General features: G+C 54.5%; 1 protein-coding gene across 1 annotated transcript in view; it reads left to right on the forward strand.

The window, feature by feature from the left end:
- The window catches only part of NXN (nucleoredoxin), a 163900-nt gene extending 151598 nt beyond the window's left edge, over positions 1-12302 (forward strand). The window contains exons 6-8 of the mRNA XM_027517371.1: positions 5502-5681; positions 7433-7557; positions 10683-12302. Of these exons, the coding sequence (XP_027373172.1) occupies positions 5502-5681; positions 7433-7557; positions 10683-10865 (488 nt within the window). The 3' untranslated portion in view covers positions 10866-12302. The remainder of the gene's footprint in view (positions 1-5501; positions 5682-7432; positions 7558-10682) is intronic.
- Positions 12303-12397: the final 95 nt, after the last annotated feature.

Genomic DNA, 12397 nt, shown 5'->3' on the forward strand with positions numbered 1-12397 from the left:
CAATAGTTGTGGTGCACAGGCTTAGTTGATCTGTGGCATGTGGGATCTTTCTTGGTCAGGGATTGAACCCATGTCTCCTGCATCGGCAGGCAGATTCTTTACTACTGAGCCACCAGGGAAGTCCTCATTGTGGTTTTCAATGAACCGAGGATAAGGGGCTGACACTGCTGTATTTGTAGGCAAGTCTCAGGATTTAAAGGGCTGGTGCAGGCTGCCTGGAGCTGCCCCCTGGGCCTGGGGAGGGTGGCTGGGGGCTGCCTCGGGGCCTCCAGAGCAGCCTCAGTGCTCTCCTCTGCTCATCTTGTTTCATTTTGAGAACATAAAAAAAGAAAAACCAGGGAAGGACAAAGAATAATATAACAAACACCCCTGGGGCCACCACCTAGAATTGACACCTTTGCTTCCAATATTTAGTATAGAAATGAATGGGAGCTTTAAACAGACACCAAGCTGGGTTCCCTCCACTCCTCCTCGGAGCCCCTTCCTTCTCCCCGGGGTGCTGGGGGTGCCCAGCAGTGACCCTACCACCCATTCAGTGTGAGTCTTCTTCAAATGCTTGCTCTGTGGCTGTGAATCCATGAGTAATGTAAGGTCGTGCTGGCTGTGTTTGTAGAAGTGTACTTAAGTGCTGACATGCTGTAATAGCGTTCTGCAGCTTGCTTTTCTCACTAAACATTATGTCTTTGAGATTTATCCCTGTTGATATTTACATCTGGTTCATTTCAGTGCCATGAAGTGCTTTGTTGTACTACAGCCTGTTTATCTGTTTATCAGTTCCACTGTTGGTGGATATTTGGTTGTTTCTGGTTTTTCTATAAGAATGCTGCCATTTTAAATGTCTTCTTCGGGACTTCCCTGGCAGTCCAGTGGTTAAGACTCTGCACTTTCCCTGTAGAGGGCATGGGTTTGATCCCTAGTTGGGGAACTAAGATCTTGCCTGCCTTGTGGTGGCGCCAAAAAAAAGGTCTTTGTGCCTCCTGGCATGGCCACATGGGCCTTCTGGCCAAGTTCAAGTGAGCCTAATCCCTTTGACCTCCCTTGGGTTTTTCTGAGCTTCACCTCCCAAACTAGCTGCCTTCTTCCTTTCCTTATTAGCTCTCCCAGCAGGGGAAGATTTCGGGGAGCAGGAGAGAGAAGAGGGATGTGATGAATGGAATGGGTGGTGGATGTGGCCAAAGCATGGTCTGTATTTGTCATCCCACCCCTACTGCCCCTCAGTTCTTATTTGATTTTTATTTAACTTGAATGAATTTATCATAAGACAGTTTAAGAAAAATGTATATCTATCTCACCCGCATTCCTGCCTTCCTCACACAACTGTTTTCACTTTTCTGGGTCCCTTTTGGTCTCTGTCTACAAGCATATTTCTGCACAGTTGTAATTGTACACATAGCACTGTGTATTCTGTATTTTCGATTTAACCACATATTACAAACATTTTCCATCCTGCTACAGTCTTCATGATGACCGTGTATTTCCATGATCATGTACCTTTTGTCCTGCCACGTGCCCTAACCTGCTGTATCCTGTCCTGGGGCCTGCCTTTCCTTGCCTTTCTCTTCCCCAGTCCCAGCAATCTTTGTGCTCACACGGTCATCTAGCAGCAGAGAAACAGCCCTGCCCGGCTCCTCTCCCACCCGCCGACGGTGCTGCCCCCAGACCCACCACCTCCTTCGAAACTCCCTTTCTTTGGCGATAGAAAAGCAGCCAAACGCAACCTGGGACAGTCTCAGTAGGTGCGACTTTGAGATTGTTTTACATAGTCACAAATCGGCTTCTCCAAGAGGAAACAGCATGGAGCCAGCTCCTTAGGCCTTTTCTTTCTTCTCTAGGTTTTCAGGGAGATGGTGAAGGGGATTCAGAGGCTCTGGCATGCTCTACCTGAGCTCCCCAGGGAGGCGCCTGGGGCCGAGGCCCTCTCTAGGGGTGTAGAGTATGTGTTCTACGCCCAGAGGTTGAACTTGGGGTGGTGCACGTAAGAGAGCACCGTCTGTAGACGTGGCAGCATCACGCCGGCCCTGGAGCCCGCCCTGTGGTGTTGATCTCACTCTGTCTTCTGTTTCTTGAGCAAACTCCCTCCAGCCACCGTGGAGGTTCCCGTGTATATCACTAAAGCAAGTCTTCTCCTTTTACTTTTTTAACTTATTTTTATTTTTTGGCCGCACCGCACGGCTTGCAGAATCTTAGTTCCTCAACCAGGGACTGAACTGGGCCCTGACAGCGAAAGTGTGGAATCATAACCACTGGACCACCAGGGAAGTCCTCGGCACTGGTCTTCTATCCCTTCTCAAGAGCCAAATGATCAACCTAGGGATGACTAATAATAATAATAATGGACTTAGTTATAATGAGAGCTGATATATATAGAGTGCTTTGTGCCAGATATCCTGCTCAAAAGCATTTTCTGCTTGGCATCTTTTTACTCCTTCCTACACCCAAGTAAGATCGGAAACTCCCACTCCCCCCATTTGACGGTGTGTAAATGAGGCTCTGAGCAAGTAAATGACTTGCCTGCATCTTCCTTGGAACCCGCACTGTAGTCTCCCCGCCCCCGCCCCCACCCCCACCCCCCGCACTGTCCTAGCTGGGAAACAAGTTCAAGAGAAGCAGAGACGAACTGTTCCCTTTTCATTCCCTTCAGAGAAGCCTCTTGCTGGTGTGGAAGTTATTTTGTACAAAGGCATCAATTAGAAATTTTCCATTTCCTTTAAGTTTCCCATTAGAGGCTCTGCCCTATTTTCTCCTTGGAAGTCTCTGCTTCGGGGAACCTGCTTCAAGGGATGGGGGAACAGGGAAGGCATGAGGGTCTGAATGGGGAAGCGGGTGAATGGGAGAGAAAGGGGAGAGGTGATCATATCTCAGCCTCCTTCCCCCACAGCCTCAGAGAAAAGGAAAGTGGGTGGTGCAGAAGGTATGGATGCAGGAACGTGCCCTGCCCTGCCCAGCTCCTCCTTGGGGATGACTGCCCTCCAACCCATGGTGCTGTGAGAGTCCCCGCCAGCAGACTGGCCTGGTAGAAAGAGCAGCACTTTGCCAACAAGCAGATCAGGCTTTCTGTCCCAACTTGGCCACTTACTGGGCAGATGACCTTGGGTAGGCAACTTGACCATTGGCAGAAGGAGGATAATCTTACATCCCAGGGTGAGGTCCCCACACTGGGTGGAGCACTGAGCTGATGCCACGAGATTGAGCTTCCTTCTGGCTGGTTCATCCCCAGAGAGGTGTACACGCTTAGGGCTCTGGGGCCAAACTAACCCAAGATCCGGTCAGTGATGGGAAAGCAACTGGTGCTTGTCAATTCTTTTTCCCAGTCCATGTGCTCGAAGTGGGCTTCTCTGGATTGAAATCTGTGGTCACTATACCGAGTCGCTTTCTGTTTGTGCTCCACAGTCAACCTAACCTTGTCATCTTGGGCTTAAAGCACCAAATACAAGGGGCCTTTACTTTTGCATAGCTGTTGGGGAGGGGTGGGGAGGGTCCAGGGGAACTGTCCCTCCATGGAATCGGCTGAGGAACCCCCAGTAGTCACCTGGGGGCTCGAGTCCCTGCCTTGCTGTCCTGGTGCCTTCCCCCCACCAGCAAGGACTGGAGACAGGCCTTAGCCATGGCAACAAAGAAGCCCATTAGTCACCTGGAGAAACCAAAGCCCCAAACCAGAAAGCAAGCCTCTCTGCCTTTGGATTTTACTTTCCCTCCCTTCTCCATCCTCTGTGCATGCCTGCCCGCCCGCCACAGACCAACCCAGCATCCCATGTCTGGGCTACAAACAAGCCTGCTGCTGTGTCTAATCATAGCAGTGGGCAGGAACCTGGTTTACCCCAACACTAGAAATTGCCCAATTTCAGAAACTGATTAAACAACTTTGCCAAAGCATTTTTGAGATGGGGCACGGCACTGGGAGGCGTTCATCTGCAGCCAGCTGGCCCTTCGTGTCATGGGCCCCAGCCCCAGGCCCCTACAGGCTGCTGACTCAAGCCCAGCCCCATCTGGGATAGGGAGACCCCTGATGTGAACTGCAGGTCTCTGGGAGATGCCGAGCAGATATGAGATGAGGCTGAAGATGCCCCGTGTCTCTTGTGCTCTGGGCGCATCCTAAAAGCCCCCAAAAGCGCCTGCTCTGGCCATGTGCATTTGTATGTGATGTGTGTGGTGGGAAAGGCAGTCCCTAGAGGGTGCTTCTCTCTGGATCTGCTCCCCAACATGCCAAGCCTCTCCTTCTCATAGGTGTGAACATAATGCACTCGTTTTTCCTTTTGAAGGCAGGTCCACCCCTGCATGCCTGCTGCCCCGGCCACCGCACAGGTTACAAAACACCATGGCTGTGTTTCTGGTACCTCAGCATCCCTCCCCCCTCCCACCCCCCACAGAGAAGAAAAATGTCAGTGAAGCAAACTACTGACTCAAAGCTGTAGAATCTATAAATATTAAATTGCTCTGGCTTTCCCTGGCCCATCTAGCTCCAGTCAGCTCCAGTGGGGAGGTGGCTGGTTACTGCAAGGAGGGGAGGGACCAGTGCGGAGACAACTGTCCTCAGAGGTCAAGGCCGAGGCTGCCTCCATGGGCTGAGGTCCCTGGCTGGAGGAGAAGCAGCAGAGAGTGGGGTGCAAGGAGCAGGGAGCTGGAAAACCCACATGCCCCTGTAACCCAGAAGGGGTCACCTCTGATTCTTCCATTTGAGGCTTTATGGTTGGAGGGAGACTGTGGTTTGTGGGGAGCTGGGTGTTGCATCTCTGACCCCAGCCCAGGACTCTCATGTGAGGGCAGCAGCACTGCCAGTATGTTCCCTCCAGGGACTCTTCCCCCAGAGCGGGCACTGGAACCGCCCCAGGCAGCGGGGCTGGAGATGGTGGCTAGCTGTCCTTTCCCATCTGCTGCCCCAGGCTCCTCCTACCACAGGCCCCCTGTGCTCCCCCGGGGGGGCCCTCCTGCTATGATCTGTGCTGGTCTATACACCCTTGCGTGTGCACTGCAAGGGAGTATGCGTTTATACCACCTGCTGAGGTTGAGACTTCCTGCAGGCGGGGGAGCAGCTCCTGTTTCTTGGGGACCTCATGTTGTTGCTCAGTTGTGTCTGACTCTTTGCGACCCCATGGGCTGCAGCACACCAGGCTTCCCTGTCCTTCACTATCTCCCGGAGTTTGTTCAAGCTCATGTCCATTGAGTTGATGATGTCATCCAACCTCTCTAGGCTTTCTCATTTTTCTTCTATGTACTGAGACCCAGGGCTGAAGTTCTTAAATACACAGCCTCGTTGATCCTCCCATAGTGGGGTAAGGTGGGAACTGCAGCGTGTTCACCACATGGCAGCGGAGGGTCTGAGGTCCAGAGGGAGGACGTGACTTGCTCGGGCTTCTGTGGAGAAGTCCCCTGCAGACCCAGAGGGGTTCCATGGCTCTTCCGAGGTGGAGCCCGGATTCCACTCGAGGACTAAACCGTGTCCGGGGGTGCTGTCCCATGGACTGTGGGGCCATAGCCAAGCTCGCTCGCTCGCTCTCTTGCAGGCATCCCCACGCTCATCGTGCTGGACCCGCAGGGGGAGGTGATCACGCGGCAGGGACGGGTGGAGGTGCTGAATGACGAGGACTGCAGGGGCTTCCCGTGGCACCCCAAGCCCGTGCTGGAGCTCTCCGACTCCAACGCCGTGCAGCTCAACGAGGGCCCCTGCCTCGTCCTGTTTGTAGGTAGGAAGCTCAGCTGAGGGCCCCAGGTGGAACAAGATGGGCAGAGCTCACTAGGGAGCCAGGGGGGTCTGTCCCTGCAGCTTCTTTCAGTCACCAGCAGCGCAGAGCCTGGGCCTTTGTCTCTGGCTGCCGTGCTTCTGACCCCGGTGATTTATTCATGCTTCTCCCCTGTGGCGGCTGTGCAGGGAGCTGCTGCTCTGCTTTCCTTCTAGCTGCTCCCGGCCACCAGCTGGGAAGAAGAGGTCAGGCCGGGAGGAAGCCCTCGGCCCGCTGATGAACAGACCCATTGTTGGAGGCGGGGCTGCTGCACAGAAGCTGCGGGGGGATGAGGGGGTGGGTTGGGGCTGGGCCCCCTCAGGCCAGGGTTCACCCCCAGCTGCTGCTGCTTCTTTCCTGTGCTCTGAGGAGCTGCCCCAGGGTGGCATCTCTGGGGCTGACAACCCCTCTGTCTCCCTGCCTCTCCCTCTCGTGCTCAGTGTGTGACCAGTCTGCCCTGCAGGAAGACACAGGAATACCTGCGGCAGGCTCCCAGCAGGCCCGTAGGGTGACCCCTGGTTCCTTCTGCAAACGGAGTAACTGCTGGCCAAGGGCCATCTCACCCTCTGCCTTAGGTCTCATTGCTCGGTTCCACTTAAGTCTGGGTACCAGGATCATGGCCGAGCTGCTGCCACCTGTAGTGAAGGGGCTGGAGAATGTGTGTAGCATCCAACCCCCATTCTCTGGAAGTCTGGTTTGGGGTCCCCCAGGTGGGCAGCCCATATGTGGACTGGAGGGAATCCTGGCTTGCAGGCTGGCCTTGTACTTGGAGGACAGTGGCCCTGGGAAGGGATGGCCTTAGGGACCCATTCCCCTTGGGGCTTTACTGCCTGCTGCAGGCTCACACGCCCCCAGCCTGGAGCCTGGGAAGCTTTTATGAAGGAGGGACAATTGGGAACATCACTGGCCATCTGTAGATGTGGAAACAGGGTCCCAGGGAGGCAAAGCAAGTTTCCAGCATCACCAAGCTAATCAGAGGTGAATCTAGAGTGTATGTGGCTGAGCCTGCACACTGGGCCTCCTGGGAGGACTTCTGGGTGAAGGTCCTCTGCAGGCACCTGTCCCCCCTCCCCTGCTTTGCACTGGGTCTCGGTTCCGGGGTTCAGCAGGGGTGAGGTGCTCCCATGCTGCTACTTCACTGGAAGCAAGAGATGCCCAAAGGGGGTTCTGGGAGCCTGGCTGGGGGTTCCCTACAGTCAGCCTGTCCCCTCCCAGGCAAGTCCCACTGCCAGCTATGAAGTTGGCATGCCAGTGCCCTGGTGCTTCCCAGCTGCCACCAAAGCTGATGATCAGACCGCAGTCCTGACCCACCACCATTAGGAAGTCAGGGATCCAAGGACAGAGCATCTTATTCTATGATGGAGAGAAGAGCACCAGGGCCTCAGGTTCTGGCTTAGGAGAGGCTCAGCTTCCAAGGTGGGTTTGTGAGGAGTTCAGTGAACAGGATTTCATTTGCCTGGGCATTAGTGCTAGATGGTGAAGTGAGTTCTTCCTGGGGGCATGATGCAGAACAGCCTGCCTGCGAGAACAGTGAGGAAACTGGCCTGTGCCTGGGGACACACCCTCTTGCATCCAGGAGGCGAGGTCAGTGTCCCAGGGCAGGCTTTGCTTCCATTCAGGGCCGCCCAGATGGGCATGTGGGGCCTGGACCTGGGCACCACTCCATCTGATTGACAAGCCAGTGCTGCTTTGTGTCTTTCTCTCCCTTGTCACAGATTCTGAGGATGACGGCGAGTCGGAGGCGGCCAAGCAGCTGATCCAGCCAATAGCTGAGAAGATCATTGCCAAGTACAAAGCCAAAGAGGAGGAGGCGCCGCTCCTGTTCTTTGTGGCGGGGGAGGTGAGTGCTGCCGGGGCCCCCCGGGCTGGCTCCACTGGCAGACCTTTAGAACACGAGCGATGTAGCCCTTGGGGATGTCTGAAGGGGCCTGGGCTTCTGGGGTAATGGTGCTTCTATAAGAGCCCACAGACAAATGGAGCACGAAAAGGTGTCATCAGTCAAGGAAAACCAGTTCCGGCCCTTGCTGCCTCCTTCTTCCCATCTCTTACCCAGCAGTCCCCGGGCAGCAGGGGGCCCTCCTAGAACAGAAGCTCCCTCTTGCACCCACCCTGGCTGCTAGGGAGCCACAAAGATAGTGGACAGCACTTACTCCTTCCGGGCTGGGTCCCAGCCAGGCTCTTGATGCTTTACAAAGAGACTGTTTGGTTAGTCTTCGGACACCCCTCCGCCCAAGGGACCTTTTCCCATCACCGAACGCTGATGGGGATCGGACTATCACTCCGACCTGCAGTTACCCCGCCAGCCCAGGGAGAATGCTGACGTTCCTAGCATTCCTGCCTCTTCCACCCCAGGCCTGTCCCTAGAAGGCCTCCAGCTGGTAGGGGAGTGGCTCCCAAGGTAGGGGAGCCTGGGTCCCGCAGACGCGGAATCTCTGAGATCACGTAGGTTGCGCAGCCACGCCCCCTCGGTTCCCCACCCCGGAGCCACCCTCCACGCATGCGCAGCTGCCTCTCCCCACCCAGGCACTGGCCTCAGTCGGTTATTGACAGACACACATTTTGAAGCCAGTGCGCCCCTCCCCGACCCCGCTCCACCCGCCCTCCTTGCTCCCATCTGTACCTCTAGTCGGTCCGAGCCCTGTGCTCATTTCACGCTGTGTTTGGATCCCAGGGGCGCCCAGACACCCTGAACCACCCATTCATCACCTCAATAGCCGCCCCTGCCCGGTGGGCCCCTGGAAGACAGCTGGAGTCACCCTGCCTAGCCGTGGGGTGGAAGGGACAAAGCCGGTTCACAGGGCCCTGCCTTGGGCTACACAGCCCACTCCACACAAAGCACAAATGGAAGCCGCACTGAATGTATTAAACTCTAACCCCTTCGACCAGAACAGCGGCTTGGAGAGAAAAGATGGGCTCAGGAGAGGGAAAGGGCTGAGCCGGGGTGGAGGCGGGGCTGCAAGGCTCCAGTGGCCGCCCTAGAAACAAGGCCAAAAAGGAGCGCTGGCAGGTTTCCTATAGGCCCGGCCAGGCCAGGTGCCGCACCTGCACCACCCACGTGCTCGTCGCCTACCCATCCTTAGGGGTTCACAGATGAGGAAAGTGAGGCTAGGAGAGGGTAAGGCTGCTGCGAGGCTGGCCTGGCAGGGCTGTGTGCCCAGGCTGGCTCACTCTCCCAGAGCCCCATGTGAGCCATTATTGAATCCCTTTTATAGGATTTATGAGACCTGGCCTCTGAGAGATTTCTTGCCAAAGCCTCACATTAAGTAGGTGGCAGAGAGAGGAGTGAATGTGAGATCAGGAGTGACTCTGGAAACAAGCTCTCACTCCCTCTGTCCACCGGGTCCCGTACAGGGCTGGGCCAGCCTGGACCAGGATGTTAGGCAGAGGCCCCGGGGTATAGGGGCATCCACCACTCCAACTCCACACCCCCCACCTAACCTTCTCTGCTCTGAACCCGGGCTCCTGGCCTTGGCAACTCTCTTGGCCAGTTCTCTAACCTCAGAAGCAAGACAGTGGGAAAGGAAGTGGGCACAGGGCGCTGGAACCGTCAGGCACCACCTGGGTGCCTCTGAGCCCAGGACTCCAGCCCTTCACAATCAGCCTGTGGCTGGGGCCTTTGTCTTGATCCCATCCTCACCCACAGACAGAAGTTGTCCTTTCCCGAGCCTCAAAAGACATTAAAATTCATCTCCCCATGTTTGCTCAGAAGGAAGGGAGGCAGCAGGCACTGAGCTTGGCTTTCTAATGGGAGTTGGATGCATGGGATTTGTCCAGGTCTCTCCCCTCTGTTTATCATGAAGATTGTTTATTAACCCAAATGGAGGGCCTGAATTGGGTGAACATTGCCAGAGATGCTGAATCACCCGGCATTGCTGGGAAGTGCGTGCTGTTTGTTGGGTGGAGGAAAAAAAGACGATCACTTATCTTTCCTAAGAAATTGCCCTTTTAGAAAGAAACGTTTTTTGTCTCAGAAACTGCTTGCCAGCCTTTAAGGCCCAGAATACTCTGAGCTCTTTTTCTGCAGGTCTTCTCATTCAGTGGAGAATTTTGCACATTTTATAGTGAAACAACCTGGGGATGGGTATAGAGCGTCCATTTCCTGTTAACAGCAGCATGAAAAGTAACCTCAGATGGCTGTGTGTATGCATGCTCAACCCTATTCAACTCTTTGCATCCTCAGGGACTGTAGCCTGCTAGGCTCCTCTGTCCATGGGATTTTCCAGGCAAGAATACTGGAGTCGTTTGCCATTCCCTTCTCCAGGGGACCTTCCTGACTCAGGGATTGAACCCAGGTCTCCAGCATTGGCAGGTGGATTCTTTAACATGAAGCCACCTGGGGAAGCCCAATCTCAGATGGCTGCCCCCTTACAAATCTTTCTGTCTTTGGATTTCTGTTTGCCTTTATATTTACTAAAGGTATACCTCATACTAGAGAAATTTATCAGGACAGTCACTGGGAACCTACGATTACTACAGTAATGGTGTAAAACCTCAGTAGTACTTCAGAGGCCTGGGCTTCTGAACTGGTTGTGCAACTCCTGCCCACCCCCTACAGCTGTGGGGATGGAGGTCGGGGGTAGGGGGACTGAGCTGTTTTGTTAAAAACATTCTGAAGCTGAAGTCCAGATAGCCCTCTGCCCACAGTGGGGCTGCAGATAATTGAGAGTGGGTTGCAAAAGTAAGTAATCAAAAGACATCCCATTTTTACAAGTTAAAGTTGCTTTCATGCTAATAAAGCAAGATGACTTGCCTGGGGTTTGAGCTGATGGAGAGAGTGAATTTGATGAACTAGCTCCCCCTCTCCATGCTCCCCATTCTGAAAGCCCATCTTGCCTGGAGGTCAGGGCTCTCCAGGATGGTGGGGTGGGGTTCCACTCCATGGTGTCTGGGGAGTCCGGGCCCACGGGATTCTCTACCCTCTTTCTTGACAACTCATTGGTTTTCTTCCCCTCTGGTGACTTCCAGGATGACATGACTGACTCCCTGCGAGATTACACCAACCTGCCCGAGGCTGCCCCTTTACTCACCATTCTGGACATGTCAGCCCGGGCCAAGTACGTGATGGACGTGGAGGAGATCACCCCCGCCATTGTGGAGGCCTTTGTGAATGACTTCCTAGCAGAAAAGCTCAAACCAGAGCCCATCTAGTGGGGCCCCAGCTTCCCGGGACCTTATTTAAAACTCATTCTTCTCCTCCCCCTCCCCCCTCTTCCCGTCACCCTTGGACTTTTCCAGAGTGTTCCGAATCACACAACCCAAGTGTCCAACCTCTCTGTGGTGCCTTGTTTTCTGCATTAACTCCTCAGCTAGCACCCTAGGGTGCACATACTCTCCAGCAGCAGAAGAAACCACCGTGTTTGGAGACTCTATTCGGGGATTCGTGGGGCTGGCATAACCGGCCAGAATGAGGGCTGCGGCGCGCTCTTGGTCGCTGGCTCTGGGTGAGGTATTTCGCGCGCCCCCGGGTGTTCTAACGCCGAGTGGGCACAGACCTTGGGTGCGCCGGCTCTGCCGCGGGTGCTAGAGCGCATGCGCAGAGCCCCAGCGGCTCAGAGCCACGCGGGCGCTCAGGTGGAGCCCGGTGGGGGCACGGCCCTGGAGGTCTTGGTGCAGAACTTCTGCCTGCCAAGACAGCCTTTCCTCAGTGACTTGGTCTGTCTTGATCTGAGGAGAAAAACACCAGCTTGTCAGTCGGTATCTTGGGCAAGGGAGGAGCTCCAGCTGTCAAAGGTAACTTGTGTTCTTTTCTGATGAGAAAGAGTAGCTACGGTAATGGTTCACGGAGTAATTGCTTACTTTGATGGAGCACCTCCCATGTGATAAGAAAGAGCTGCTTCTTCCTTCCTTCCAGCTCTTTCTCCCTTGATCTTGACCTTCCCCCAGTTTCTGCCTTCTCAAATGGACAGCCCCTCCCATTTTAGAATGTTGTTAGTAAGTTCTCCCCTCTGGCCATCTTCCCAAGAAGAGGCAGTGACGGACCTGCATTGCCAGAAGAGCACTGTGCCCCCAGCACCCTGTGGCTCTGGGCCTGAGGCCCCTGGAGCCTCTGCCCACCCTTGGTTACCCCTGCGTTCCCTTTTCTTCTCAAAGCAGAACTTTTAAAAAGAGACAAGGAGTTGCCAGAAGCCTAGCTTTTCCCTAAGAACCTGCAGAAAGGGCTGTGCCCTAGGGAGTGCAGGCTGAGGACAGGTCAGCTAAAAATGGGCCCTGTGTTGGCTCTGCTGGGCCCAGCTCAGCTCCTTCTTTGGGCTGAACTAACCACAGAAAGGAAACTAGCAGCTGTGCTCTTAGGATTTGGGGTAGAAGGCTTCCCCGGGTTTCAGCCTATCTCAATCAGGTGTCAGGGCCTTTCGGATCATCTCAGGCCTCACCTCTGGCTCCACTCACAGCCAACCAAGACCGTTTATTTGGAAAACCCAGCCCCTTCCAATTAGCTGTTGACAGCATTGCTTCTTGCTGAGTGGGATTGTTTGTTTGTAGTTCAGATGGACAAGTTGAGTTGGTCATTAGACTATTACTGTTGCCAGCCTGAAATGCAATCACCTAGTAAGAAATAAAACAGGCATCTCTGGACGTTATCAACCATTTGGCCTTTCCTGTCCTTCATAACAAAAATCTTCTGGCTAGTACTGTGCTCCATGGGGTGGGCAGTGAGGGCATGGGTGGCACATACAAGATCC

This window comes from Bos indicus x Bos taurus, chromosome 19 (genome assembly GCF_003369695.1).
Source record: "Bos indicus x Bos taurus breed Angus x Brahman F1 hybrid chromosome 19, Bos_hybrid_MaternalHap_v2.0, whole genome shotgun sequence".
Classification (NCBI taxonomy): Eukaryota; Metazoa; Chordata; class Mammalia; order Artiodactyla; family Bovidae; genus Bos; species Bos indicus x Bos taurus.